Source organism: Stegostoma tigrinum, chromosome 26, assembly GCF_030684315.1.
Source record: "Stegostoma tigrinum isolate sSteTig4 chromosome 26, sSteTig4.hap1, whole genome shotgun sequence".
Classification (NCBI taxonomy): Eukaryota; Metazoa; Chordata; class Chondrichthyes; order Orectolobiformes; family Stegostomatidae; genus Stegostoma; species Stegostoma tigrinum.
In genome coordinates, this window is record NC_081379.1 from 40,064,137 (window position 1) to 40,091,356 (window position 27,220).

Consider the following 27,220-nt stretch of genomic DNA (forward strand, 5'->3'; position numbering starts at 1 on the left):
CCCATTCCCCTATCCCTGCATTTCCCATGTCTAACCCACCTAATCTAAACATTCCTGAACACTATGGGCAATTACCTATGGCCAATCCACCTAGCCTGCACATCTTTGGACTGTGGGAGGAAACCGGAGCACCCAGAGGAAGCCCACACAGATGCGGAGAGAATGTGCAAACTCCACACAGACAGTCGTCTGAGGCTGGAATTGAGCCCAGGTCCTTGGCGCTATGAGGCTGCAGTGCTAACCACCGAGCCACCGTGTCGACTCTCTGTCAAAGGAGGGACAAGATATTCCTGAAGGGAGAGGTGGGGAATGGGTTTGGAAATGACTGCCCTCTCTCTGACACCTCAACGTCCCTCCTGCACATTCATTAACCTTCCCGAATTAACCTTCAGTCACAAGCTGACATCTCCTGTCATTTGTTGAAGATGTTTTGGTGCATTCAGTTATATCCTCGAAACATTCCTGACATGTTTCCCCGGCAGTCTCCTGTGATGGGCAGGCTCCGAGCGGAGCTGTTGCTTTGAATGCCTGGCGTCAGAAACCTCGGGCACCAGCAGAGCTGGTTTGGAATGAATAATACAACATTGGACTGGGAGAGATTCCTGCTCCTACACTGCTCTTTTTAACCACTAACCTTCTGGCATTTTGCACTTCACTGTCATCGTGCTATTTCATTTGATCAGGCAATGTGTAACGCAGACTGTTTATGATAATTGTACCAGGAGAGGCCTGGTATTAGTCATGGCTCTAAGGAGGAAGAACTACATCTTCTTTGAGAACTAGCTGATGGGAGTGTTGACATCAATACAAACATAGCAACAGGAGTAGGCCATTCAGCCCCTCAAGCCTTTCAACAAAATATGTCTGATCATCATTAGAATAGAGCCCCTACAGTGTGGAAGCAGGCCATTTGGCCCATCAAGTGTACTCTAATCCTCTGAAGGGAATCCAACTTAGACCCACACCCTGTAGCCTATAACCTTGCATTTTCCATGGTCAACACACCCAGTTTACACCTCCCTGGACAATTTAGCATGGGCCAACCCACTTAACCTGCACATGTTTGGACTGTGGAAGGAAATCAGAGCACCCAGAGGAAACCCATGCAGACACAGGGAGAACGTACAAATTTCTCACAGACAGAGGGTGGAATCAAACCTGGGTCCCTGGCGCTGTGGGACAGCAGGGCCAACCACTGAGACCCCATGCTGCCTTCTTAATGCCACTTTCCTGCACTGTCTCCCTATCCCTGCCCAATGCCTTTGGTCTCCAGAGATCCATTGATTTCTGACTTGAACCTGCTCGCTGAGCTTCCACAGCCCTGTGGGGTAGTGAAATCCAAAAATTGATCGCCCTCTGAGAAAGTCCTCCTCACTTAAATGGTCCAGCCCTCATTCTGAGATTATGACCCTGGCTCTGGACTCAGCAGTCCAGCCTGTAGGACCCTGTAAGAATAGTTGGAGTTTCAGTAAGATCATGTCTCATTCTTCGAGAGAATACAGGCCCAGTCTCGTTCCTCTTTGTCTCTTTGTGGAACCCCCTCTCTGGCAAGTATATTCTTCCTTAGGTAAGGAGGCCAAACCTACACAATATCCCAAAATGTTAATAAATGTGTTCATGCAATGCAGAATCACTTACCCATCCCTAATTGCTCAGAGGGCAGTCAGAGTCAACCACATTGCTGTGGGTCTGGAGTCACATGTAGGCCAGACCAGGTAAGGACGGCAGTTTCCTTCCCTAAAGGACATGAGCGAACTGAATGGGCCAGATGCCAGTATTGAATGACACCGAATGTTATTTACAATGAGGGCATCAACCCACACAGCAATCAGGCTTTTTCTCCAGGGACCAGTTGATCCCTTACACCCAGTTTTAATGCCTGAGTGGCAAGTTTAACATTTTTCTCGATTCTCATAACCGAAGCTTGACCACATTCAGTCTCTCTTAAGACCTTAAACCACCAATGAGCTACTGATGTTAGATCTGTCTGCTGTCTGCAAGAACTGGAACATAGAAAACTAGAGCAGGAGCAGGCCATTTGGCCCCAGAAACCTACCCCACCATTCAATATGATCATGGCCAATCATCCAACTCACTGTCCTGTTCCTGTTTTCTCCCCGTACCCTTGGATTGCTTCAGCCCTAGGAACTACATCTAACTCCTTCTTGAAGATATTCAATGTTTTGGCCCCAAACACTTTCTGTAGCAGAGAATTCCACAGGCTCACCGCTCTCTGGGTGAAGACATTTCTCCTCATCTCAGTCCTAAATGGCCTATCACACACCCTTAGGCTGTGACCCCTTGATTCTGAGCAACTCTGACCACTGGGAACATCCTTCCTGTGTTTACCCTGTCTAGTCCTGATAGAATTTTATCCCCCACTCATTCTCCTAAACTGCAGTGAATATAGTCCTAACCAATTCAGTCTCTCTCCATGCATCAGTCCTGCCATCCCAGGAATCAGTCTGATAAATATTTGCTGCACTCCATCCGTAGCCAGAAAATCCTGCCTTAGATAAGGAGACAAAAACTGCACACATTACTCCAGTTGTGGTCTCATCAAGGCTCTGTATAATTGCAGCAAGACATCCCTGCTTCAGTACTCAAATCCTCTCGCGATGAAGGCCAACACTCCATTTGCCTTCTTCACCACCTGCTGCTCCTGCATTGCTTACTTTCAGTGACAGATGTACGAGGACACCCAGGTCTCATTGCACCTTTCCCTGTCCCAATCTATTGCCATTCAGATAATAATCTGTCTTCCTGTTTTGCTAGCAAAGTGGATAGCCTCACATTTATCTGCTACGCACTTGCCCACTCGCTCAGCTCAAGCTGTTTCACTGACCCATCTCTCATCGCTGTTACTGATGCACATTCTCTCATCCTGTTTCTATCTAAAAGGTATTGGAATTGTAGCTCACGGCCTGTACCTTGGAGAAATTGCACCAAAGGAACTGCGAGGTGCCGTGTGTATGACCCGAGCTATATTTGCTGCCTTTGGGAAATGGATGGGTCTGGTAATTGGACTCAGGTAAAGCTCAAAGTGCTGCTGTAGCGATGTATTCTGCATTCTATTCTGCTGCTGTAGCGATGTATTCTGCATTCTATTCTGCTGCTGGGATGCACTTTTGTATCATATGATCTGCCTGTAGAGCACACAAGACGATACTTTTCACTCTGTCTCGCTACATGTGACAACAATGAAGCAATCAATCAATCAAGCTAACTGCTTGATTGTCAACAACTGTGTGTGGGGCTTTCACTTGCAGCTCAGACAACGTGGCTCCATCATACACAGAGCACTTCTGACACCCGAGTTTTACCATGATTGAAGTCTCTCAATGCGAAATTCAGTTCTGCAACCTTCACAGATTTGGCATCATTTAGTTGAAAATTGTCATCTGTGCCACATTCACCCACTTCCAACACGGCTCGTCCTGAGTCTGTTTTATTACCGTACAGATCTCCAAAAGTCACCATCCTTTAGGACAGCTGAATAGCATCATGCCTCGTGAACACTCTAGCGTAACACAGGTCTGCATCTTACCCAGTCAGCCAGTCTATCTGTTAAAAAGCAGTAGTTAACCTGCGTGTCAACGATATTTGTATTATTAGAGAGTAATCTATGTAAGCATATAACCCACACACCAAGGAATCTTGCAGCAGTTTTAAATAATAGCTAGTTTATTAAAGAGCTACGGACAACTTTACAGAAGACTGACTAGCCGCTACCTGAAGGACCTTTCAAGTGCTCACCACACTGATCCTTGAGCTGAGGTTCTGCTTCCTTTAGGATGTCATTCCATCACCACCATTTCTCCACAATGTTCCACTTTGCTATCCACCCATGACATCCCATTAAGCATCCACTTGGCCCTGTGGGTCTGATTTCAGCACCACCTTAGAATGGACAGCTACAGCGAATCTGAATGCAAGAGGTGAGAGCACAAGTGCTGTCATCCGGTGAGAGGTTGGCCCAAAGCACCCCCAGCTGCTCCCAGAGAGTGGAGCCTCAGCAATACTAACAGCTGGCTGCAGCACAGATTGCTGGACTGTTGTGAGAGACTGAGATGATCTGGATATCCAGAGCGAAAGGAGCCTGCACAACATGCAGCCGAGCCAGCTTGGCTTGTGTGAGGTCCATCACAGCTCCTGCCAGAGCAGCGAGGTATCTGAGGATTTCCTGCTGGCGCTGAAATGGAAGCTGGGGCACTGCATCGTGGCTGTACCCCACAGCTACTGCCAGGGTGTCACACAAGGGGAATGATGGTGTTTGAGCTGGCAGCAATCTTCTCTGCCAGGTTGGAGCTGGACTTCTCTAACAGTGACAAGGCTTGCCAAGCATCTCACTGTGGATTCCCATTGGCATTTCCCATCCACCACCCCGTTCAAACCCTCATGTGAATCGCCCGCAGCGTTCTAGAGAGCTGACCTATGATCTATACCAACCTCTTGAATGGCTTGCAGCCCGCATGCTGCACTAACCTTCAGGGTCCATGCAGTGCCAGCACTTGATCTGCCAGTATCACACCAAGTCAGGGTGCTGCTTCAGCACAGCTCAGTAGCAGCTTCCCACTGTGATAACATGCAGAGCGCATCGGTGCTTCAGTAAAGGCTAGTGAGGCTTCTGTAAAGCTTTCCACAGCTCCTTAGTATATCATCAACTAGTTATTGTTAAATTGTTAAATCCCTCTCATCAAGATCCACTCTGTCCCTCATGAAGATTCACTCTGTCCCTCATCAAGAGCCATTCTGTCCTTCATCAAGATCCACTCTGTCCCTATTGAAGATCCACTCTGTCCCTCATGAAGATTCACTCTGTCCCTCATCAAGATCCACTCTGTCCCTCATCAAGATCCATTCTGTTCCTCATGATGATCCATTCTGTCCCTCATCAAGATCCATTCTGTCCCTCATCAAGATCCACTCTGTCCCTCATGTGGATCCACATTGACGTGGAAGCAGTTCTTGGGAATGTGAAATGAGAAAATGAGAAGTGGAAGATGAACAGTGGGAGGGGGGAGTGGGAAAATGGGCAGTTAGAAAGAAAGGGGCCCGCGGTCACACAAGCTGCAGCTTGCATTTAATGTCAGATGGCAGGATGAAGATGAGTTAAAATCCATTAAGGCCCAAGGCAGGATCATCCTGAATGGCCTGGACAGCACCAGTCTCTGTCACAAGGTGTGGGTTTGTGGTGGGGCGCAATGTTCTTGTCTCTTTTGGCAGGATGTAGCTGTCCCCATCAGTTCTGCGGTGCTCCCTGCAGTTACAGGCCTATCTGCTCTGTAAAAGAGAGGAAAAGATATCTGTTCTTGCATGTATAGTGTTTAGATGATGACTGCTGTTGCTGAATAGCTGAGGGTTTATGCAGCAGTAGGATGGGTTTGTATCTTTGGAAGGTATGCGACTGTGAGGGAGAGGAGGAGATCCATGGTAGGGCCTGAGTCCTGAGAGCCGCTGCGTGAGTGAGGAGGCTGCCCTGAGCATTATGAGAGTCTGGTCGTGCAGTGAACTGGAAATATCATGGGTACATAGATGCACAGAGCTTGTTCACCTGCAGGAGGTGACTGAGCTCCTTGAGGCACTGTTACCAGATTCCTGAGACCAGACACCAAAGTGTTAACTTCCCTGGCCAGCTACAGGCATTCCTGGAGGAGGCAGTGGTGTACTGGTAATGTCACTAGACCAGTAATCTGGACCTCCCAGGATAATGTGAAGGGCACGTAGGTTCGAATCCCAACATGGTAGATGAGCAAGTCTGAATTCAATAGAGGGCTGGAACATTATGAGCGACGTGGTGGCTTGCCTATTAGCATTGCTGCCTTAAAGCACAAGGGACCTGGGGTCGGTGCCACTATCAGGCAACTGTCTGCAGAGTTTGCACATTCTCCCCGTGTCTGAGTGGGTTTCCTCTGGGTTTTCCAGTTTCCTTGCACAGCCTAAAGATGTGCAGGCTAGGTGGATTGGTCATGGAAAATGCAAGGTTACAGGGACAGGGTCGGGAGGTGCTGGGTCTGAGTCTGAATCGGATGCTCTTTGGAGGGTAGGTGCAGAGTCACTGGGCTGAATGGCCTGCTTCCACACTGGAGGGATTCTATGATTCTTTCTAGGAATGCTCCTCAAAATCATCCGGGCCTCCTAGAAATACTGCGTTTCTCTTCTCCTCGTGGTTTCCCAAAAGTGTTTTTCCATCCTGTCAATCCCTGCAGCAACAGGAGGCCATCTTTGTGACAGATACCGACAGCTCAATGCGACCGAAACCCAACAGGAAGATTAAAAACTGCTAAAGAAAGGAAATTCAGAAAGCAATGACAGCACATGAGAAAAGTAGAAAAGAAAGGAAAATCCAGAAGGGTTTTGTTTTAATATATAAGACAATAACTAGGGAAAGATCATGGCCCCTTAGGGACCATGGGGGTAATCTATGTATAGATCTAAAAGACATGAGCACAGCCCTCAGTGAGCATTATCAGACTTCACAATGGATGCAAGGATAGACAAGGTGAAAGAGGTTGAAATATTAGAAGAAATTAGCAGATAGAGAAAGAGAGAGAAAGAGAAGGAAATAGGGAGGGAGGAGGTGGAAGCAATTTAAACATGGATAATTGCACAAGCCCAGATTTGCTGTATGCCAGGCTGTTGACATGGCAAGGGAGGGCACATCAGAGACTCTGATAATAACCTTCAAATCCCGAAATTGCTGGTGAAACTCAGCATGTCTGGCAGCATCTGTGGGAAGGAAGCACAGTCAATGTTTCCAGTCTGGTGCCTCTTTACCATAATGGACCTGCTAGGTTTCTCCAGCAACTTCCATCTCTGTTTCAGATCTCCAGCGTGCGCATTTCGTTGTTTGCTTCCAAATCAAATCCGCTCTGGCCATGGGTGAGGTTCCACAGGACTGGAGCACTGCTAATGGTTGTCCCATTATTGAAAAAGCGTGGAAGGTCTAGACCAGGAAATTCTGAGTTAGTAAAAACTGCAGTTGCTGGAGTCACGATCAACGCAGTGTGGAGGTGGAGGAACACAGCAGGCCAGGCAGCATCAGAAAATCAGGGAAGTCAACATTTTGGGTCGGGACCCTTCAGCAGGGAAGTTATTATAAAGAATTCTGAGAGACATAATATGTCTGTACTTGGAGAGATACGCATCAATTTTAGTATTTGGCATGGATTTGGTAAGAGATGGTTGTATTTGACAAATTTAATTGAATATTTAGTGGAAGATTGTAGAGGATAGTGCTGCTGATGTGGTCTACGTGGACTTTAGCAAGGTTTTTGATGAGGTCTCTCGTGGCAGACTGGTCAAGAAAGTCAGAGCCTATAGGATCCAAGGCAGAGTGGCATACCAGAACGAAAACTGGCTGAGAGGTATGAAGCAGAGGGTGACAGAACAGGGGCATTTCTGCGACTGGAAATCTGTTTCCAGTGGGGTTCTGCAGGGTTTGGCGCAGTTTGCAATGTTCATTAATGATTTCGTTTTAAATGCAGGGGACATAATCAAGACATTCGAAGACAACAGGGTAACAGATCGGGTGGTAAATAGAGAGGATGATAGCTATAATCTGCATAGGGATACTAATGGGCTGGTCAGCTGGGCAGCGTGGTGGCAAATTGAATTCCACTTGGAAAGTTGTGAGATGATGCACTTAGGGAGAGCGTGCAAGGCAAGAGATGACACGATGAATGGTAGAATCATCAAAACACTGAAAATCAGAGGGACCTTGGAGTGCATTTCTCTGAAGGTGGCAGGATAGGCAGATAGGTTGGTTAAGAAGACATGTGGGATACTTAGTCTTTATCAGCTGAAGCATTGAATACAAGAGCAAGGGGGTAATGTTGGAACAGTATAAAACACCGGTTAGCCCACAACTGGAATATTGTCCGTGCAGTTCTGGTCACCATCTATAAGAAGGAGATGATTACATTAGAGAGAGTGCAGAGGTGATTGACCAGGATGCTTGACTGGGCTGGACAGTCCGAGCTATGAGGATGGATTGGAAAGGCTGGGATTGATTTCCTTGGAGCAGTGAAGGTTGAGAGGGGACCTTATAGAGATACAGATAGGGCGGATGGTAATTTATTCATTTGTAGAAGGGTCAATAACCAGAGGGGATAGATTTAAACTAAGAAGTAGAAGGCTAAGGGGAGAGTTGAAGAGATTTACTTTTCTCATCAGAGTGTGGTGGGTGGCTGGAACTCACACCCTGAGGGAGTGGTTGGCTGCTTCTTTTCCTACATTCTGCCATACTTCATTTCAAAATTACTTGTTTGGTTGTAAATGCTTTCAGACTGAGTAAAATGCAGAGGCATCGAAACTTTTTTAAGACAGTGGTTCTGGGTCACTCTGAAGACAGGTTGATGCAGTAATTAATCTTGCTGCGCACTTCTCTATTCCTCTCCAGGCAAATTCTAGGCAATGAAAATACCTGGCACTTACTGCTAGCCTTCAGTGGACTGCCTGCCCTGATACAGCTCGTCACATTGCCATGGCTCCCCGAGAGCCCCAGATATCTACTCATGGAGAAAGGAGACACAGCTCTCTGCATCGATGGTCAGTGCAAAGACAGGCCACTTGGCGTATGCTTTTCAAATTAAACCAGCAGTTTGTTGCTGTTTAGATCTGAACAGCTGTGTGCAGTTTCATTGGCTGTTTTACAAAAATTGCTACCAAGGTAAATCAGATAAAGGTGAGTTGGAATGGTCCAGCACGCATTGGCCTATTTGTTGGATAAACTTCTCAGACTGAAGTTTTGTAAGAAGGAAGAGGGAATTTGGATGTTTGATGATATTGTAAGACGTGGGATATTGATTAAGCAATGTTTGTTTCTCCCTCCAAAGTCAATTAGAAGGGAAATCAAAAGATAGAGAACAGGCCACCAACCAGCTGTACAGCAGTGAATCCCAAACCCTCATCCCCCATGTCCCCACTTGGGAGATTAAAGTGATCAGGATCTGTGCAAGAGATTCTGATGATATCAGAGCTGTGAGACTGGGGATAGGGGGATCCAGACACAGGCTGACATAACACACCACACATTTACTCCTCCTGTTTCTCTCTCACACTTTCTCTTACTCATACTGTCTCACACTTCACATTCATTCACTCACTCTCACATTATCACACACATTCTCTCCACATTCATTTACGCTACCACACTCTTATACACACTCACACACACTTGCTCACACTCATTCATAGTCTTATGTTCTTCTACGCTTATTCACATTCTCATTCTCACTCTCCCTTTCACTCACACTCTCTCTCACACACTCGCTCTCACAGTCACACACGCTGTCACTCATTCACAGTCTCTCAGACTCACTCACACGCTCTCACACTTTCTCACACTCTTTCCCACACTGACTCTTACACTCATGCACACTCTCTCACCACTCTGTCAGACAATCTCGCACACACTCTCTTACACTTACACTCACTCTCCATCAAAATATTTCCTCACACTGTCACACTCATTCATCACACACTCCCTCTGTTGCCAATTCTCTCACTCTAATTCTTTCATATGTACATACTTGTTCAAACCCTCCCACCCTCTCTGTCTCTATCTGTCACAGATACTTACGCGTGATCTCTCACACTCACCCATTTGGACCACTCTCCTCACCCACACACATACTGCTACACATGCTCTGTTACTCTCATACTCACTGTCTGTCACAGATACTCACTTGCCCTCACTCCCACTTAGATTAGATTCCCTACAGTGTGGAAACAGGCCCTTCGGCCCAACAAGTCCACACCGCTCCTTGGAGCATCCCACCCAGACCTATCCCCCATAACCCACACACCCCTGAACACTACGGGCAATTTAGCATGGCCAATCCACCTAGCCTGCACATCTTTGGACTGTGGGAGGAAACCGGAGCACCCAAAGGAAACCCACGCAGACACAGGGAGAATGTGCAAACTCCGCACAGACAGTTGCCCAAGGCAGGAATCGAACCCAGGTCCCTGGCGCTGTGAGGCTGCAGTGCTAGCCACTCAGCCACCGTGTCACCCAAAAGTCACTCACTCACTCTGTCTTTTTCAAACTGGGATGGGGGCTGCATCAGGGCGTATATATGGGAATGGGGTTGGTCAGGAAGCTGAGGTAGGAGAGCCACTTGCACTGGTTAGAACATTCTCCAACAGGACGGCTCAGGATTTGAGGCAGACGAGAAAGACCAGAGGAGCACCACTGATTCTGGCATCTTCTCAATGGGCCAATGATTGCTTTTGTTCAGAATGACAGAGATGCTCAGCTGTCAATGAGGATGGTCTGAAGCAGACTGGCTGCTCTGGGCACTAGCCATCTCGATTGCTTGGTCATTTGGCCAACGAGCCTGGCGCTGATGTATACCTCTTCTGCAATTGTTCTATTGGCCTTGCTTCACTCCACAGTTACCTTTACAGGTTTGGGGACCATGACACCCTGGAGTTGATCAACTGATCCCTATTGGGATCCTGCCCAGAGTTCAGGGAGCTCTGATCCAAGGCAACAGTTCGTCGACCAAAGTCAACTGCTGTCACTAGGTCAGAAACCTGGAAATTTCCTCATAGCAGGAAGCTACAGCACACAGGCTGAGTGATGTGAATAGGCAGCTCACCACCACATTCTCGAGAGCAATTAGGGATGGACAACAACATCCTAGAAAGTCAGAAATCCTTTCCAGGCAAGAGGTTATCCGAAGGCTACGTGAAAGAGGAGAACCAATTCGATTGTTTGCTGAAACAGACTATGAGGCCTTTCAACGTCTTCGAAAAATAGAAATCTTAACTCCTGAAATTAATAAGGTATACTTTTTTCAAGAATTAAAGTGTTTCGTTGGCATTTGCATAAGTCATCCCTGAACTTACTGTTAGCAGAAGTGAGGACAGGAGGACGTAGGTTTACAGTGATACACAAATGAAGCAAGCGAAACGTCAGGAAAAAAAACTTCCACGTAGCAAGTAAGGTATGCAATATAGTGCCTGGAAATGTGGAGACAGGTTCAGTTGAGGCATTCTAGATGGTATTGAATTTTTTTTTTATTGGATTTGTGTTTTGAATAATAATAATGGGATATGGAGGAAATGGCAGGAGATTGGCACTAGACAGGCACTAGATAATAGAGCCAGACTAGATAATACTGCCATTGATGATGCAATGGACTGAATGACCTCCAACTGCAGTATCATAATTCTGTAAACTGCTTTTACATGAAAGAATGCACATTATGGCAACATATTCATATATGGTACACAGAAGCTACCTCGTGAGATAATTGCCAAAGTGTTTACTAATTTAAGATTGGAAACCCCAGAAAGGGAAAAATGAAGAGGGGCCATGTTGCAGGTTTAGTTGAGAGAGAAGTCGAAGGATGATTTAGTTTTTACAGTTTCTAGACAATCAGAGCTTCAAAGAAGTCTGCTTATGCTATTTTAGGAGTCGAAGATGATGTGCTCGGAAAAGCCCTGAGTTTTTTTCTTAGAGTTCAGTGAATTAACTTGTGACTTTGTGTGTTGGATTGGAATAGCAACAGAGCGAATTAAATCTGGTGAGTGTGCAGAAATTTACCAAAAGAAAAAGCTTGCAACCTCAGCAATTGATAAGAAATCCAGAGTTAAGATACGAGTGATACTTCACTGGAACTGGGGTCGAGTATCTGTAAAGGATATTGCTGAGGGTAAAAAAAGAGCCATAGAGATATACAGCACAGAAGCAGACCCTGCAGTCCAACTTGTCCATACCAACCATCCTATATAAATTTTAGTCCCATTTTGCCAGCATTTGGCCTGTACCCCTCTAAATCCTTTCTATTCACTTACCCATCCCGATGCCTTTTAAATGTTGTACTCATGCCAGCCTTCTCCACTTCTTCCAGCAGCTCATTACATATACAAACCACCCTTTGCATGGAAAATGTACCCTTTAGGTCCCTTTTAAATCTTTCCCCTCTCACCTTAAACCCTTTAATGCCCTTTAATTTTGGCCTTCCACACCCCAGGGAAAGGACCTCTATAAGGTTCCCCCCTTAGCATCCAGCATGCCAGAGAAAATAGCCCCAGCCTTTTCAACCTCTGCCTCTAGCTCAAACCCTCCAACCCTGGTAACTTCCTTGTAAATTATTTCCTGAACCCTTGCAAGTTTCACAACATCCTTCCTATAGCAGGGAGACCAGAATTGCATGCAGTATTTCAAAAGAGGCCGAACAAATGTACAGCCACAACATGACATCCCAGCTCCTATACTCTATGCACTGACCAATAAAGGCAAGCAGACCAAACGCTGCCTTCGCTATCCAGTCTGCCTGTGACTTCATTTTCAAGGGACTATGAACCAGCACTCCAAGGTCTCTTTGTTCCGCAACGCTCTCCAGGATCTTATCATTAAAGGTATAAATCCTGCCCTGATATGCTTTTCCAAAAGCGGCACTTCACATTTATCTAAGTTAAATTCCATCTGCCACTCAGCCCATTGACCCATCTGATCAAGATCCCATTGTAGTCTGAGGTTTCCGCCTTAGCTCTTCGTTACACCTCCAATTTTGCTGTCGAGTGCAAACTTAATAACCTCCTAGGGTCATATGCAAATAATTCATATAAATCACGAAAAGCTGTGGACCCGGCGTCAATCGTTGTGGCACACCGCTGGTCACAGCCCTCTCGTCTGAAAAGCAACCCTCCACCAACATCCTTTGCCCCTCTACCTTCTGTATCCAAATGGCAATTTCTCCCTGTATTCCGTGTGATCTAACCTTGCTAACAAGTCTACCCTCAGGAACCATGTCGAATGCCATACTGAAGCCCATGTAGATCACGTCCACTGCTCTGCCCTCATCAATTTGCTTTGTTACTTCAAAACACTCAATCAAGTTAGTGAGACACAATTTCCCATACACAAAGCCATGTTAACTATCCCTAATCAGTCATTGCCTTTCCAAATACATGTAAGCCCTGCCCCTTAGGATTGCCTCCAACAACTTGCCCACCACTGAAGACATGCTCACTGGTCTGTAGTTCCCTGGCTTTTACTTACATCTTTCTGTGCTGTACTGTTCTATGTTCTATGTTGCCAGCAGCAGTTGTGGAAGCAAGGTCATTGGGGTCATTTAAGAGACTGCTGGACATGTATATGGTCACAGAAATTTGAGGGTGCATACATGAGGATCAATGGTCGGCACAACATTGTGGGCTGAAGGGCCTGTTCTGTGCTGTACTGTTCTATGTTCTATGTTCTATGTTCTAAATGTTCACATCCTGTGAAAGTATGAAAAGTAATATGAGGACCGGGAGGGAGCTTTAAAAGAAAGGTTCAAATGTAAAGAGGAGTTCAGCCAGAATATTAGCTTCTTTTGATTGCCCTTCTGAAGAGTGAGACTGTCCATACACTAAGCTGGTATACATCCAGTGACCTTTACTGGTACACAATGCGAGGGCTTTCTATATGCCCTCCCTGAATTCCTATGCCCAGAAGGGTCACATCAGCACCGGAAATGTTTGAGACTTGGTTTGACAGTTCGCTGGGGTTTAGTAGCTGTGTCACTCTGTCAATGCACGATATATAGTGGCTCACCTCACCAGAATTCCATCACTTAATCCCTATCAATAAGCTTTGATGAGATATGGGCATCACTGGCAAGGTTGGCATTCATTACCCTCGAACTGCGAGCCTTACCATTTCAGAAGGAGGTTAGGGTCAACCACATGGCTGTGAATTTGGGGTTAATGAAGGCCAGTAAATGACATTAATGAACGCAGTGGTTTTTACAACAATCCGCGGTCATTATTATGGCTTTCACAACTGTGAGGAGTTTTATGTCAAATTTACCACATTTAATTTCCACTGGCCACAATGATGGGATTTGAACCCATAGTTATTAGGCAGGAACATGACCACTACACCGTCCCCTCTTTCGGACTGATTTCTACCAAGTGCATCATGATATGCATCGCATTCTCATAGTGATTACAAATATTTTAGACACTGTGCTGCTCACGGTGATAGGGCTACAATCGATGATGCCCTTAGGGTAAGTGAGCAGTGTGGTACACCCTGTCCTCCCACAGCTAATGACCCCTGTTTATGTAAATGAAGAAACAGGTTTTTTACAGACTGAAGGCATGGAGCCTTTCAGCACAGATTGGAGCCATTCAGCCCATCATACCACTGCAAGATGTTTGAAAGACTTCGAAGGGCTATTGGGTGGCATACTGACTGATATCTGTTTGTGAGACATAGGAGTGTGGAATTTAAAGTGAGAGTAGGGGACGTTTTTATTGTCATCTTAAACTTGAAACATTGTTAAGTGTATTGTGTAATAGTTCTGATGGAGCGTTCATACTAAACTCTCCAATTACATGGGACGTGTACTGTATACAGTCAGCTGAATATAGTGGCCCTTAGACTGATTACAATAATCAAGCCATTGAGTGGGTAAAGGCACACTCCAGTGTGGAAGAAGTTGCAGGTCAGCTTATGACAGCAGCTTTCGACCCAAGGAATCTTCTGGGGTGAAAGGCCCAGAAATGGATGCGTGCGGAGTGAATGGCTAACTGTTGCAGCAGAGCATCACAGACCTTCTGAATCATGGCCAACCATGAGGAGACTGTGATACTTTCCACTGGCAGGATCTGCATCTGTTTTGATGGACCCACTGCCATGTGTGTGAGTGTGTGTATGTGTGTGTGCATGCGTGTGTGTGTGTGTGTGTGTGTGTGTGTGTGGGGTGGAGGGGATTGGGGGGTGGTTTCTAGTGGGGATAGCTTGTTTCACCAGGTTATGCCACTCTTGCAGCCATGCTTCAAATGGTAAGGCCTTGGGACGTGCTTGAGTACAATGCGACCCAGCGGTGCAGGTGCATAAATCTTTGAGGTTTGCATCACACATAGACAAGGTGGTTAAAAACTGCTTGGCATGCTTATCTTCTTTGCTCAGTCCTTTGAGTATAGGAATGTCATGTTGAGGTTGGACAGGATGCTGGTGAGGCCTCTTTTGGAATACTGTGTCAGGCTCTGGTCGCCCAGTTTTAGGAAGGATACTATTAAGCTGGAGACGGTTCAGAAGAGATTCACCAGGATGTTGCTGGATATGGGAAGTTTGAGTTCTCAAGAAAGGCTGGGACTTTTTCCCTGGAGCGTAGGAGGTTAAGAGGCGACCTTAGAGAAGTTTATAAAATAATGAGGTGTATAGATAGAGTTAATGTTAGGTGTCTTTTCCCTGGGATGGGTGATTTCAAGACTAGGGTGAGACATTTTAAGGTGAGAGAAGGGAGATTTAAAAAGGACATGAGGGGGAAATTTTTTACACAGAGGGTGGTTCATGTGTGGAATGAACTGGTGGATGTGGGTTCAACTCCAAGTTTCAAAAGACATTTGGATAAACATGTGAATATGAAAGGTTTGGAGGGATGTGGGCCAGGAGCAGGCAGGTGGGACTAGTTTGGTTTGTGATTATGTTCAGCATGGACTGGTTGGACCGAAGGATCTGTTTCCATGCTTTGTGAGACTATGACTCTATGACCCATTGCTGTCTGGTGCTACATGATACCACAGTTTGTACTTTGTTTAAATACCGAGACTTCACTATTCTTTCATATGGGACATTACTGTGCCTTTGAGAGGTGTGTTATGTGCTGTTTCCCTTGCTGAGGGTCATTGTCATAGTGATGCCGAAGTGTCTCTTTCACATAGGCAGTTGGTAACAGTTTTGCATTCTCCCTAGATAGTTTTGTTTTGGAAGCAAAAGAAACAGGAGTGTGCAGGTTCAGGCTCACAGAGTCCCAAAAGGATCTTGGTTTTGGTTTTAGTTAGTTGGTGGTTTTTGCTGGCTGTGGCTAGAGTAAAGTCTTAGAGACAGAGAGAGAAGGAGAGAGAGGCTTGCTCTTAAAAAAGTCATAAGGACCAGATTGTTTCTTTTGGTATTTCTTTCTGATGGGCTGGAGAGAGACAGTACGTGAGAATAGTAACAGTTTTGCTGAATTGCCTTTACCAAGTATGTGTTAATGGTATGCTGCCTGTATTGGAACAGTTGATGATTAGTGGTTAAATAATACATTAACTGGTCAAGTACTTCAACAAAGTTATGCCAAACGTTCTTTTTGTTGTATTTTAACTGTGTTGTAAGAATAAAGAGGTGTAGAGCTGGATGAACACAGCAGGCCAAGCAGCATCAGAGGAGCAGGAAGGCTCCTCCTGATTTTCTGAAGAAGGGCCGAGCCCCAAAACGTCAGCTTTCCTGCTCTTCTGATGCTGCTTGGCCTGCTGTGTTCATTCAGCTCCACACCTTGTTATCTCAGATTCTCCAGCATCTGCAGTTCCAACTATCTCTTGTAAGAATAAAGTATGTTTTCATTGAAGATTAATAGTGGACCATAGCGAATCAAGTCTGTAACACAGCAGCTTATACTCACCTCTTTAAAAAACATAAAAATTACTGCTTAGTCTATCTCCATGATCCACTTTGGGAAGAATGGCCTGTTACTTAGCACATACAACTAACTCAAAAGATCTGTTTGTGAGAAATGTGGTCAGTTCTTGTTAACTTCCCCATGCAAAATTAAACACATTTTTCTCCTTTTTTTAACAGACTTAAGAGTTCCTTTCCTTCCCTTTGGTTTCTGGGAGAAATTGTTTGCACTGACTGGAGGGTTGGTGAACATGTTTACATAACTGGCAAAAGAAGGTGGGGGTGTGGCAGATGAAAATATTTGATTTTTAGACATCAAGTTTGAAAGATTCATTCTGTAACATCAGGAACAAGATTGATTACTCAGTATCTCAAGTCTGCTCCATCACTCAGGGCTGATCTGGGCCTGAACTCATTTATCCACCATCGCACCAATTAGATCCTAACCCTAACCCTATCGCAGGTGGGACCAGATTGAATGGAGCTTTCATGATGGATCTGGATATTTATTTGTAGAAGAAGCCTTTGCAGAGCTAGAGAGAAAGAATGGAGAATTGGGTTTAATTGAATAGCTCTTTCAAAAATTCAGTATAGGATTGATGCGTCGACTGGCCATCTTTGCTGTATCATCTTATGGTTTTACATTTTCAAAGAGGAGCAGGAGTTGGCAATTCGGCTCCTCAACCCTGCTCTGCTATTTAATATGATCATGGCTGATTTCATCTCCATCTCAATCCACTTTTGTACCCGCTCTCCATAAGCCTTTAAGCTCATTACCAATTAAACATCTGTCCATCTCCCCCTTAAATGTCCCAAACCCCCAAATCGCCAGCATCCACAGCGCTCTGGGGGTGGTGAATTCCACAGATTCTCAGATGGTGAGATGTAATTCCTCCAAAGAGAAGGAATTTCTCTCATTTTTTTCATTAACATATTTTGTTTAGAATCAAGTTGTTGAGGTAAAACAGAAGACCAACTTGTTATTCAATATTTGTGGATTGATTGATCACTCTCTCCTCTATTTTGGTCAGCTTCTGTAAGCATTGATAAAGATGATCCTGCATGACTGTAGCTTCCCACCTAAAGGACATTCCCCATGGAGTACAGCTTCCTATGGTGCAGTCGATATAATCCCTTCATGTTCCAGTCCAGGGCTGAGCAGCCAAGGAAGGTGTATGGAAGTGTTAGGGTTGATTATTACCTCCTAATTGTTCCAATCCATGCTAATTGCACAATACGAGTGGGAGAGATTTCTGGTCAGCTATATGCCGGAAGGAACATTGAGCCTATCCCAATGAAATGTTCAAAAATGCAGCTCACCACCACCTCCTCAAGGATAACTAGGGATGGGCAATTAATGCTGGGCCCAGCCAGCGACACCCACATCCCATGTTATGAATTAACAAATCACTAACTGCTCTGGACTACTATATCTGTGATATCTCTCACACACACACACACACACGCATGAGCACACACGCACGCCACGCACACACACGCATGCGTGCGTACTCACACACGTGCACACTCACACACAAACACGCGCACACACACACACACGCGCACACACACACATGCGCACACGCATGCGCACACATGCAGGCAGACACACGCATGCACATACACACACACACACACATCCAGACATAACCACACAATCACACACACACACACAGACATTCACATGTCCACACATGCACAGATACACATACACACACACATGCATACAAACAGACACACACACTTACAGCCACACACGCAGACACACAGACGCAGACACACCAAGTCTCAGTCACTGGTTGTAAACCCACCCCCATAGGAATACATAGCCTCTTAACTAATGGGGACTGAACCTGTACCAACCATTACAGTCACTTTTGAACATGTGGTATGGTGAGCAGAAGTGAATATGACATTCTGAATATAATTTGATTATAGGACATAACTAATGTAGATGAACACAGGATAATGTAGGAAACCGCTCTCTGGTCATATCCCCGACGTTGTACAATGTTTTAATTACTTCGCTGTATTGTCCAGCCATTGAAAGTGAGCTGATTTCCATTATACCTGTTTGTGAGACAGTTCCATTCATGGTTCCATTATTTCCCACATTTTCCTCACCTCTGTGCAGACCTCTACAGGGACCATCATTAAACTACATTGGCCATGTGTTTGTCCACAAACACCAAAGCTTACAATAAACCACCCTCTTATTTCAGTCACCAAACTGACTCATTATTGAACATTTGTGGAGGACCATTCATTCCAATTCATCACTTCTGTGGTTTCCCTTCTCCCCAAGCTCTCCGAAGACTGTGGGGTCCAGGCGATTTCACTGAGGAGGTTGAAGACATGTTAGCAGAACGGGCGCAGATGCAGGGGACGAGCAAGAAGAACATTGTACAGCTGTTCAGAGACAAAACGATACGATGCCAGCTCCTGACAGCCATGGCTGTCAGTACTGGTATGCAGCTCAGTGGCATTAATATTGTAAGTATCATGTCAGCCTTCAATTGTCTTCCTTTTGCAACAGTTCCATTGTCATTCCATTCTGTTCCAACAGGAATTAATGACCAGGGAGCTGTCAAAGTATCTAACACAGAATACGTGGAGATGCTGGTGTGTGACTGGGATGGACAAGGTCAAAAATCACAGGACACAAGGTTATGGTCCAGCAGGTTTATTTGAAAACGCAAGCTTTTTGAGCTCAGCTCCTCTCTCAGGCATAGCATCACCTGACGAAGGAGCTGAGCTCCAAAAGCTTGCGTTTTCAAATAAAACTGTTGGACTATAATCTGGTGTTGTGTGATTTCTGACTGTGATTAAATTATGATGGTTTGATGCATCAATCTTACATGATGCTGTGTTCAATAAAATCAAAGGAGGATTACAATAGCTCGACTGCAGTAAAGTGTTGGGACATGTCAATGTGGTCTGCCTGTGCAGGACAAGTACATGAGAGAATGCTGATGATAATATCTTTCTGTTGTTACTTATGGCTAGCGACTCTCTGGAAAGGACAGACCAGTGGGCAAATGGGACAATCTCTCTTGTCCTGTCTTGTGGAAGATTTAGGAATGACACTGGCTCAAGTTTCGAACAGGACATTAGCACATTAGGCCCTTTCTTGATATTTACAGCCTGTTGGAAGCTTCCACAAGCAGAAAGTGAACTGGAAGGGATGTTGGGAGACTGCAGGTCTAATGATAGACGCCCAAAATGTGACAAAGTCAATCACTGGAGATGATGGAAGGTGCAGACCACCATCTCAGCGTGTGTTGACATGAAGAAGGGTCTAGTCCCGAAATGTCAGCATTCCTGCTCCTCTGATGCTGCTTGGCCTGCTGTGTTCATCCAGCTCCACACCTTGTTATCTCAGTTATCCAGCCTTGTTACTGTTGCAGGAAATATCATTTTGGGTCAATGGCCCGAGGAGTGGCAGACAGAGTTTAATTTAGATAAATGTGAGGTTTTACATTTTGGAGAAAACAAACAAGGGCAGGTTTTACAGAATTAATGGTAGGGTCTTGGCCAACATTGTAGAACAGAGACATCTAGGGGTTCAGTTGTAAAATTCTCTGGAAATTTGCATCACAGGTCAATGGGGTGGTTTAGAAGCTGCATAGAACGTTTGCCTTCGTTGCTCAAATTTTTGAGTAGCGATGTGACATCATGTTGCAGTTGTACAGGACATTACTGAGGCCTCTTCTGGAATACTCTGGTTGCTCTGTTGTAGGAAGGATATTCACAAGCAGGAGAGAGTTCAGAAACAAAATTACCGGGATGTTGCCGGGAATGGAGGTTTGAGTTATGAAGAGAGACTGGATAGACTGGGACTGTTTTCCGCTGGACCTTAGGAGGCTGAGGAGTGACCTTATTGAGGCTTATAAAACCATTAGGGGCACAGAAAAGGTCAATGACAAAGGTCTTTTCCCTAGGATTGGGGTGCTCAAAACCAGGAGGCATATTTTTAAACGAGAGGAGAAAGTTTTAAAAAGAACATGAAGGGTAACGATTTTACACAGAGGGTGGTAAGTGTGTGGAATGAACTGCCAGAGAAAGTGTTGGATACAGGTACAGTTACAACATTTAAAAGACATTTAGATAGTTACATGAATAGGAAAGGTTTGGAGGGATATGGGCCAAACGCAGGCAGGTGGGACTAGTTTAGTTTGGGAGTTTGGTTCTTGTGGACTGGCTGCTCTGAAGGGTCTGTTTCTGTGCAATATGTCTCTATGACACTACACTGCAACCCTGCCCCCCAACTCACTGATCTCCTGCTCCTCAAAAAGGCCATTGGGCACTTAAATGGGTGGGAGCTGAAGAAACTCATCAATATCCTTCACCAGAAAGGGGGACGCAGGTGCTGTTGTGGTTGGTGCAGGATGATTATTGATGGAAGGAGAAGGTCTGTTAGTCTCCAAATCTCTGCTCTCCTCTGCCCACTCCAAAGTCCATGGCTTATATTTCTGTGAAAGGCCATGGACCATTCAGTGCCTTCTGTTAAACATCACAGAGGATCTCTGCCTACCCTCTGGGCAAGGTCACAGTGAGTGCCCCATGAATGAGGTGCGAGGCAGTCCACTTCTGCTATTTGTTATAGAGTGCGGCCGCAGTGACATACAAAGGTGGATGTCTTCCCTCAGTGCGAACACTCTTGTGGAGAAATTGCTCCAGATGCCATACAAACCACAGGTACTGAGCTTGCTTACCCGTGTGAGCCTTCCCCGGACTTAGCCACATTCACCCATTCTGGCATCAGATGCAGAAAGATCAGAAGGCAGCCCAGAGACTATAAATACTCCATGGCTCCAGCCTGCTGCTTCGAGCTGTGTTAAAACAACAGTTTTGAGTGCATTAGCCATTAAAAACAGCAACACTGCTTCACCCTCAGTCTATCTGACTAATCCCAAACCAAAATTAACAGTAGAGCTGCATGGATTTGTTGACTGTGAATGGTAGGTCAAGCACATAGCAGTCAAATCAGAGCAGCTCCAACTTCCTGAGCAAAATACCCATCTTCCTAAAAATAACTGTAATATTACTCTGATACTTCAGGAGGTCCACATCTCATTATGACAGGACTTTATTTCTATCTTATCAACGCATAAAACAACGTGATTTTGTCATGACTGCTGAATGCATTTCGACCAGAAAAAGAACGAAACACAGGTCCAAGCTCAGACGTTTGGAATTCCTGAAGGTCAAGTGACCATGGAGCACCACGAAGTGTCCACATTAGTTGAAGCATCTCACGTCCAGGAGATGTGGACCCTCATCTGCTAGATGAGGCTCAGATGCAAATTCTAGCCCACCAGCAGGGATCAGATATAGCCCTGGGTTATTCCACCAACACTACATGAAAACAATCTCTGGGACCTGCGAAAAATTGGACGCAGGCCTCGTTACTTACCCCCTCCACCCCTCCAGGCCCCGGCTCATGTATCGCTCATCAAGAAAGTAGTCATCTTTGATTCAATACTGGCACACCCGGAAATTCAATACCAGAAGTGGCCACTTTTGACCGACAGCATCTTTAGGGATAGTGAGATGAATTTTCAACTTGCTGACCAGCTACAAAATTGGTGATATTCAATAATGGGCAGACAATTGGTATTGCCAGTTTTATGGCAGGGCAGAAAGCTTAACAACTTGCACATGTTGGCCCGAAGAAAAGATTACAAACAAGAAAAATATTAAAGGAAGTGTCTGAATAAAGTGTTCTCATTGGCTTCCCTGTTTTCCAGATCTACTTTTACGCTTCTGATGTTTACCATCAACTTGGAATCTCCAAGGAAAATATCCCTTTCGTGGGAATAGGATCAAGTGGGATTGAAATGTTGACTTCAGTGATGTGTGTAAGTTTGGTTTCGAGTGGATCACTATTCACTGAGGAACAAAGGCCAGAAAGAAGCTGTGTATGTGCCTAGGCTCCAAAATGAGAGTCATACACTTGTACAACACAGAGCAGACCCTTCAGTCCAACTTATCCATGCTGACCAGATACCTAGTCCCATCTGCCAGCATTTAGTCCATATCCCTCCAAGCCCTTCCTGTTCATGTGCCCATACATACACTTTTTAAATGTTGCAATTGTAGCAGCCTGCAACATTTTGTCCAGCAGCTCATTCCATACACACACCACACTCTGTGTGAAAAAGTTGCCCCTTAGGTCTCTTTTAAATCTTTCCCTTCTTACCTTAAACCTATGCCCCTCTAGTTTTGGACTCACCTGTCCTGGGAAAAGACCTTGTTCTATTTACCATTAATATGCTGCTCATGATTTCATAAACTTCTATAAGGTCACCCTTCAGCATCCGAAACTCCAGGGAAAACAGCCCCAGCCTATTCCTGTAGCTCAAACCCTCCAACGTTGGCAACATTCTTGTAAATCTTTTCTGAGCCCTTTCAAGTTTCACAACACCCTTCATAAAGCAGAGAGGCCAGAATTGATCGCTGTATTGCCAAGGTGGCCATACCAATGTCCTGTACAGCCACAACATGACCTCCCAACTCCTGTACTCAATGCACTGACCAATGAAGGCCGGTGTACAAACACTTTCTTTGCCACCCTGTCTACCCGTGAGTCCACTTTCAGGGACTATGCACCTGCACTCCAAAGGGTCTCTTTGTTTGGCAACACTCCCCAGAACCCTGACATTAAATATGTAAATCCTGCCCTGATTTTCCTTACCAAGATGCAAAACCCCAGATAGCGTTGTTGTTACAGGGGAAGGAGATTCCTTCTGCACTTTTGCTTGAGTCAGGAGGAGAGCATCTGAAATTGGATCCACTCAAATAGACACATACCCACATACATCTTGGGTTTCTAAGGGTAACTGGCTAGAGGAAAGGAAAAGCTCTGACTACAAGCTTCCAGTCCCCCTTGGATATGGAAGTGGTGCCAGGATGTTGCCGGGAATGGAGTTATAAGGAGAGGCTGGATAACCGGGACTGTTTTCCGCTGGAGCATAGGAGGCTGAGGGTAGAGGCTTTATATAATCATTAGGGTCACAGATAAGGTCAATGACAAGGGTCTTTTCCCTAGGATGGGGGTATTCAATACCAGGGGGCATACTTTAAGATGAGAGGAGAAAGTTTTAAGATGAACCTAAGGAGTAACGATTTTACACAGAGGGTGGTAAGTGTGTGGAATGAACTGCCAGAGAAAGGGTTGGATTACAGGTACACTTACAACATTTAAAAGACATTTGGGCAGGTACATGAATAGGAAAGGTTTGGAGGGATATGGGCCAAACGCAGGCGGTCTGGGAACATGGTCAGCATGGACTAGTTGGACTGAAGGGTCTGTTTCCATGCTGTATGACTCTACACCCCTCCACCTCCACTCCCCCTCCTCAACTCAGTGGTCTCCTACTCCTTAAAAAGGCCATTGGGCACTTAAATGGGTGGGAGCTGAAGAAACTCATCAATATCCTTCACCAGAAAGGGGGAGGAAGGTGCTGTTGTGGTTGGTGCAGGATGATTAGTGATGGAAGGAGAAGGTCTGTTAGTCTCCAAATCTCTGCTCTCCTCTGCCCACCCCAAAGTCCATGACTTATATTTCTGTCAATAAATAAATGGTTATTTTTGGAGAGGAGGGTGTTGATGAATAATGCACTACAGGGATCACTGCTTGGGCTCCAACTGTTTACGACATGTCTTAAAGATTTGGATCAAAGCTTCAAGTGTAATATTTCCTAGAGTGTTGATGACACAAAACTAGGTGGGAGTGAGTGGTGAGGAGGATATAAAAAGGCAAGGGGATGATTTAGACAAGTTGAATGAGCTGGCAGATTCAATATGTTCATGGATAAATGGAAAGTTATCCATTTTTGTAGAAATCTAGAATAGCAGTGCATTATTGAAATGGTGTTAGATTGGGAAAGGGATCTGGGTGTCATTGAAAGAAAGTAAGCAGGTGCAGGAAGCAATTCGGAAGGCAAATGGTACGTTGCTCTTCATGGCGTGAGATTTGAGGCTCCGGTCTAAGGATATCTTAATGCAGGGCCTTGGAGTATAGTGGCAGGATAGCACAGTAAACCTCAGTAAAATACAGGTTTATAATTTTCACCGATTTACTAAGTTTTTCCTGTGACGATACTGTCAACTTAAAAGCTTATTTTGTCCTGTTTTATTTTAAAGAGAGGTTATAAGGCAGAGGTGTCGAACTGGCTACTGGAATTATCCAGTGACCCAGATAATGTTCTGGGGACCTGGGTTTGAATCCCACCATGGCAGATGGTGAAATTGAGTTCAATAAATAAGTGGAATTAAGAGTCTAATGATGATCATGTATCAATTGCCGATTGTTGGAAAATCCTAGCTGGTTCAGTCATGCACTTTAGAGAAAGAAACTGCCATCTTTACCTGGTTTGGCCTACGTGTAACTCCAGACACACAGCAATATGATTGACTCTTAACTGCCCTCTTGGCATTTGGGGATGGGCAATAAATGCTGCCCTAGCAGTGACACCCTCATCCCATGATTGAATAAAACAAAATTGTGAGGCCTAGGGTTTTCTTTAAACAGCCTGAATGGGTGTAGCCAGCTCTCACGGATTCAGATTTCTGGGTTTTTAAAAGTAACATCAGAAGCCACTGAGCCTCAAAAGATAACAAGGTGTAGAGCTGGATGAACACAGCAGGCCAAGCAGCATCAGAGGAGCAGGAAGGCTGACGTTTCAGGCCTAGACCCTTCTTCTAGGCCCAAAATGTCAGCTTTCCTGCTCCTCTGATGCTGCTTGGCCTGCTGCATTCATCCAGCTCTACACCTCATTATCTCAGATTCTCCAGCATCTGCAGTTCCTACTATCTCCAGGTCTCAAAAGAGTTGGGGTCTTCAGTGAATGATTCCCAGCTGTTATTTTCCCTGAATGTTTTCTTGATGTTTTTGCCCCTTGGATTGGAGAACTGCATGTAAGAATCTGTATCTGAATTTGCCTTTTTGCCAAGCAGTGTTTTTATGGGGATGTTACTGTATTGGAACAGTTAATTAGTAATAGGTACTGTTTCTAATATTCAGTTAGCTTTCCAATAGTTAAGTTATACCAAATTACTCTTTGTTTTGTTTTTGCATTTTAACTACAGTGTTTAAATAAATTGTATATGGTTTAATAAAAAAACCCCAGGGCCTCACAAGCTGTTAACACAAGTCATCTTCTGTAGTCAGGTCGCCATCTCTGGCTTACAACATCTCTTCAAATAAAAGCCAGGAGAGCATAGCCTCCTAAAGTGACAGCCTTGTCACATGCCAATTCATAAGATGCTGTTTAAAACAAAGTTTGCTGTACCCCTAGGCTACTGCCTCCCTGATACATTGGTCATCACCTCCCCAATAATGTACTGGCTCATTATTAGCACAAAAGCCTAACCAATCAGCAGTATGTTTCTGATCAAATTTCTGATCTCGTAGATACGGTCACTTCCCACCTTTTCCAGTCTCCAATGCTCCAGATGTTGGGCAGATTACAATACCCAGAAATGTAAAGGTCTGCCAGCGTTTCTAAGGTAACCAGAGATAATGGGAACTGCAGATGCTGGAGAATCCAAGATAACAAAGTGTGAGGCTGGATGAACACAGCAGGCGAAGCAGCATCTTAGGAGCAGAAAAGCTGACATTTCGGGCCTAGACCTTTCATCAGAGAGGGGGGTGGGGAGAGGGTCCAGGCCCAAAACATCAGCTTTTGTGCTTCTAAGGTAACAACTGTTCTTCTCAGCGCTAAGTTGAAATTGGTATAACCTTAAAATTGCCTTACTCCATGATACCGCTCTCACTGTGAAAAGCTTCGAATAACTTCTGAAGCAGGATATGTTCTTCTCAAAGCCGAGGACATGAAAGGTAGACCTAACACATGAATTCACAATGATAAGGTCAGGTAGAATGAGAAAAGATTTTCTGTGGCAATGGGCCAGTGACCAAAAATCACAGATTTAAATTAATTGATGGAAGAATGAGATAGGAAAGGGGGAGAAATCACTTCACACAATCAGTGATTATTATCTGGAACTTGAAAGGATGCTAGAATTAGACATTATAAAGACCAAGGACACGTGGCTGAAGAGAGCCAGTTTATAAGGGAAAGGGGAAAAGGTGAGAGTCTGGGACTAAATAACTGAAAAGCTCTCTCAAAGAACTGACCCAGGTAAATGGTCAGAGTTGTGACTTGCTGTGCTGTAAACTTCATCATGTGAACTGCATGAAATGTGCAAAATTCATCAAACTCATGGAGCTTTGAGCACATTTTGCAGAGAATCTGAATCAATTGCCATGTTTTCTTGATCCATCTTGATGGCTCAGTGGTTAGCACGGCTGCCTCACAGTGCCAGGGACCCAGGTTCAATACCAGCCTCGGGCAACTGTCTGTGTGGAGTTTGCACATTCTCCCCGTGTCTGTGTGGGTTTTCTCCAGGTACTCCTGTTTCCTCCTACAATCCAAAGATGTGCAGGCTATGTGGGTTGGCCATGCTAAATTGGCCATAGTGTCCAGGGATGTGTAGCTCATGTGGGTTATAAGGAGATTGGTTCTAGGTGGGATGCTCCAACAGTGGGTGTGGACTTGTTGGGCCAAAGGGCCTGATTCCACAGTGTAGGGATTCTATGTGAATGATTAATGATTATTATTATTGGGTGTGGGCACCATTTTAAAGTTTGCAGATGACAAGAAAACAGGATAGTGAACTATGAAGAGGATACGGATTGGTTACATAAGGACATGAACAGGCTGGTAGAATAGGCAAATCCATTCATTTGGGTGGCACGGTGGCTCAGCGGTTAGCACTGCTACCTCACAGCACCAGGGATCTGGGTTCGATCCCAGCCTTGGGTGA

The 27,220-nt window shown here is 45.1% G+C and overlaps 1 protein-coding gene across 3 annotated transcripts in view; it reads left to right on the forward strand.

Annotated features, from left to right (window-relative positions):
- LOC125464316 (solute carrier family 2, facilitated glucose transporter member 11-like) overlaps nt 1-27,220 on the forward strand; it is a 67,075-nt gene that overhangs the window by 19,367 nt on the left and 20,488 nt on the right. Inside the window, exons 5-8 of one of the 3 annotated variants that reach the window (XM_059655117.1) lie at nt 2,902-3,031; nt 8,402-8,550; nt 18,693-18,880; nt 22,138-22,248. In XM_059655117.1, the coding sequence (XP_059511100.1) occupies nt 2,902-3,031; nt 8,402-8,550; nt 18,693-18,880; nt 22,138-22,248 (578 nt within the window). The remainder of the gene's footprint in view (nt 1-2,901; nt 3,032-8,401; nt 8,551-18,692; nt 18,881-22,137; nt 22,249-27,220) is intronic. The other 2 variants (XM_059655118.1, XM_059655119.1) reach the window with 2 other exon arrangements.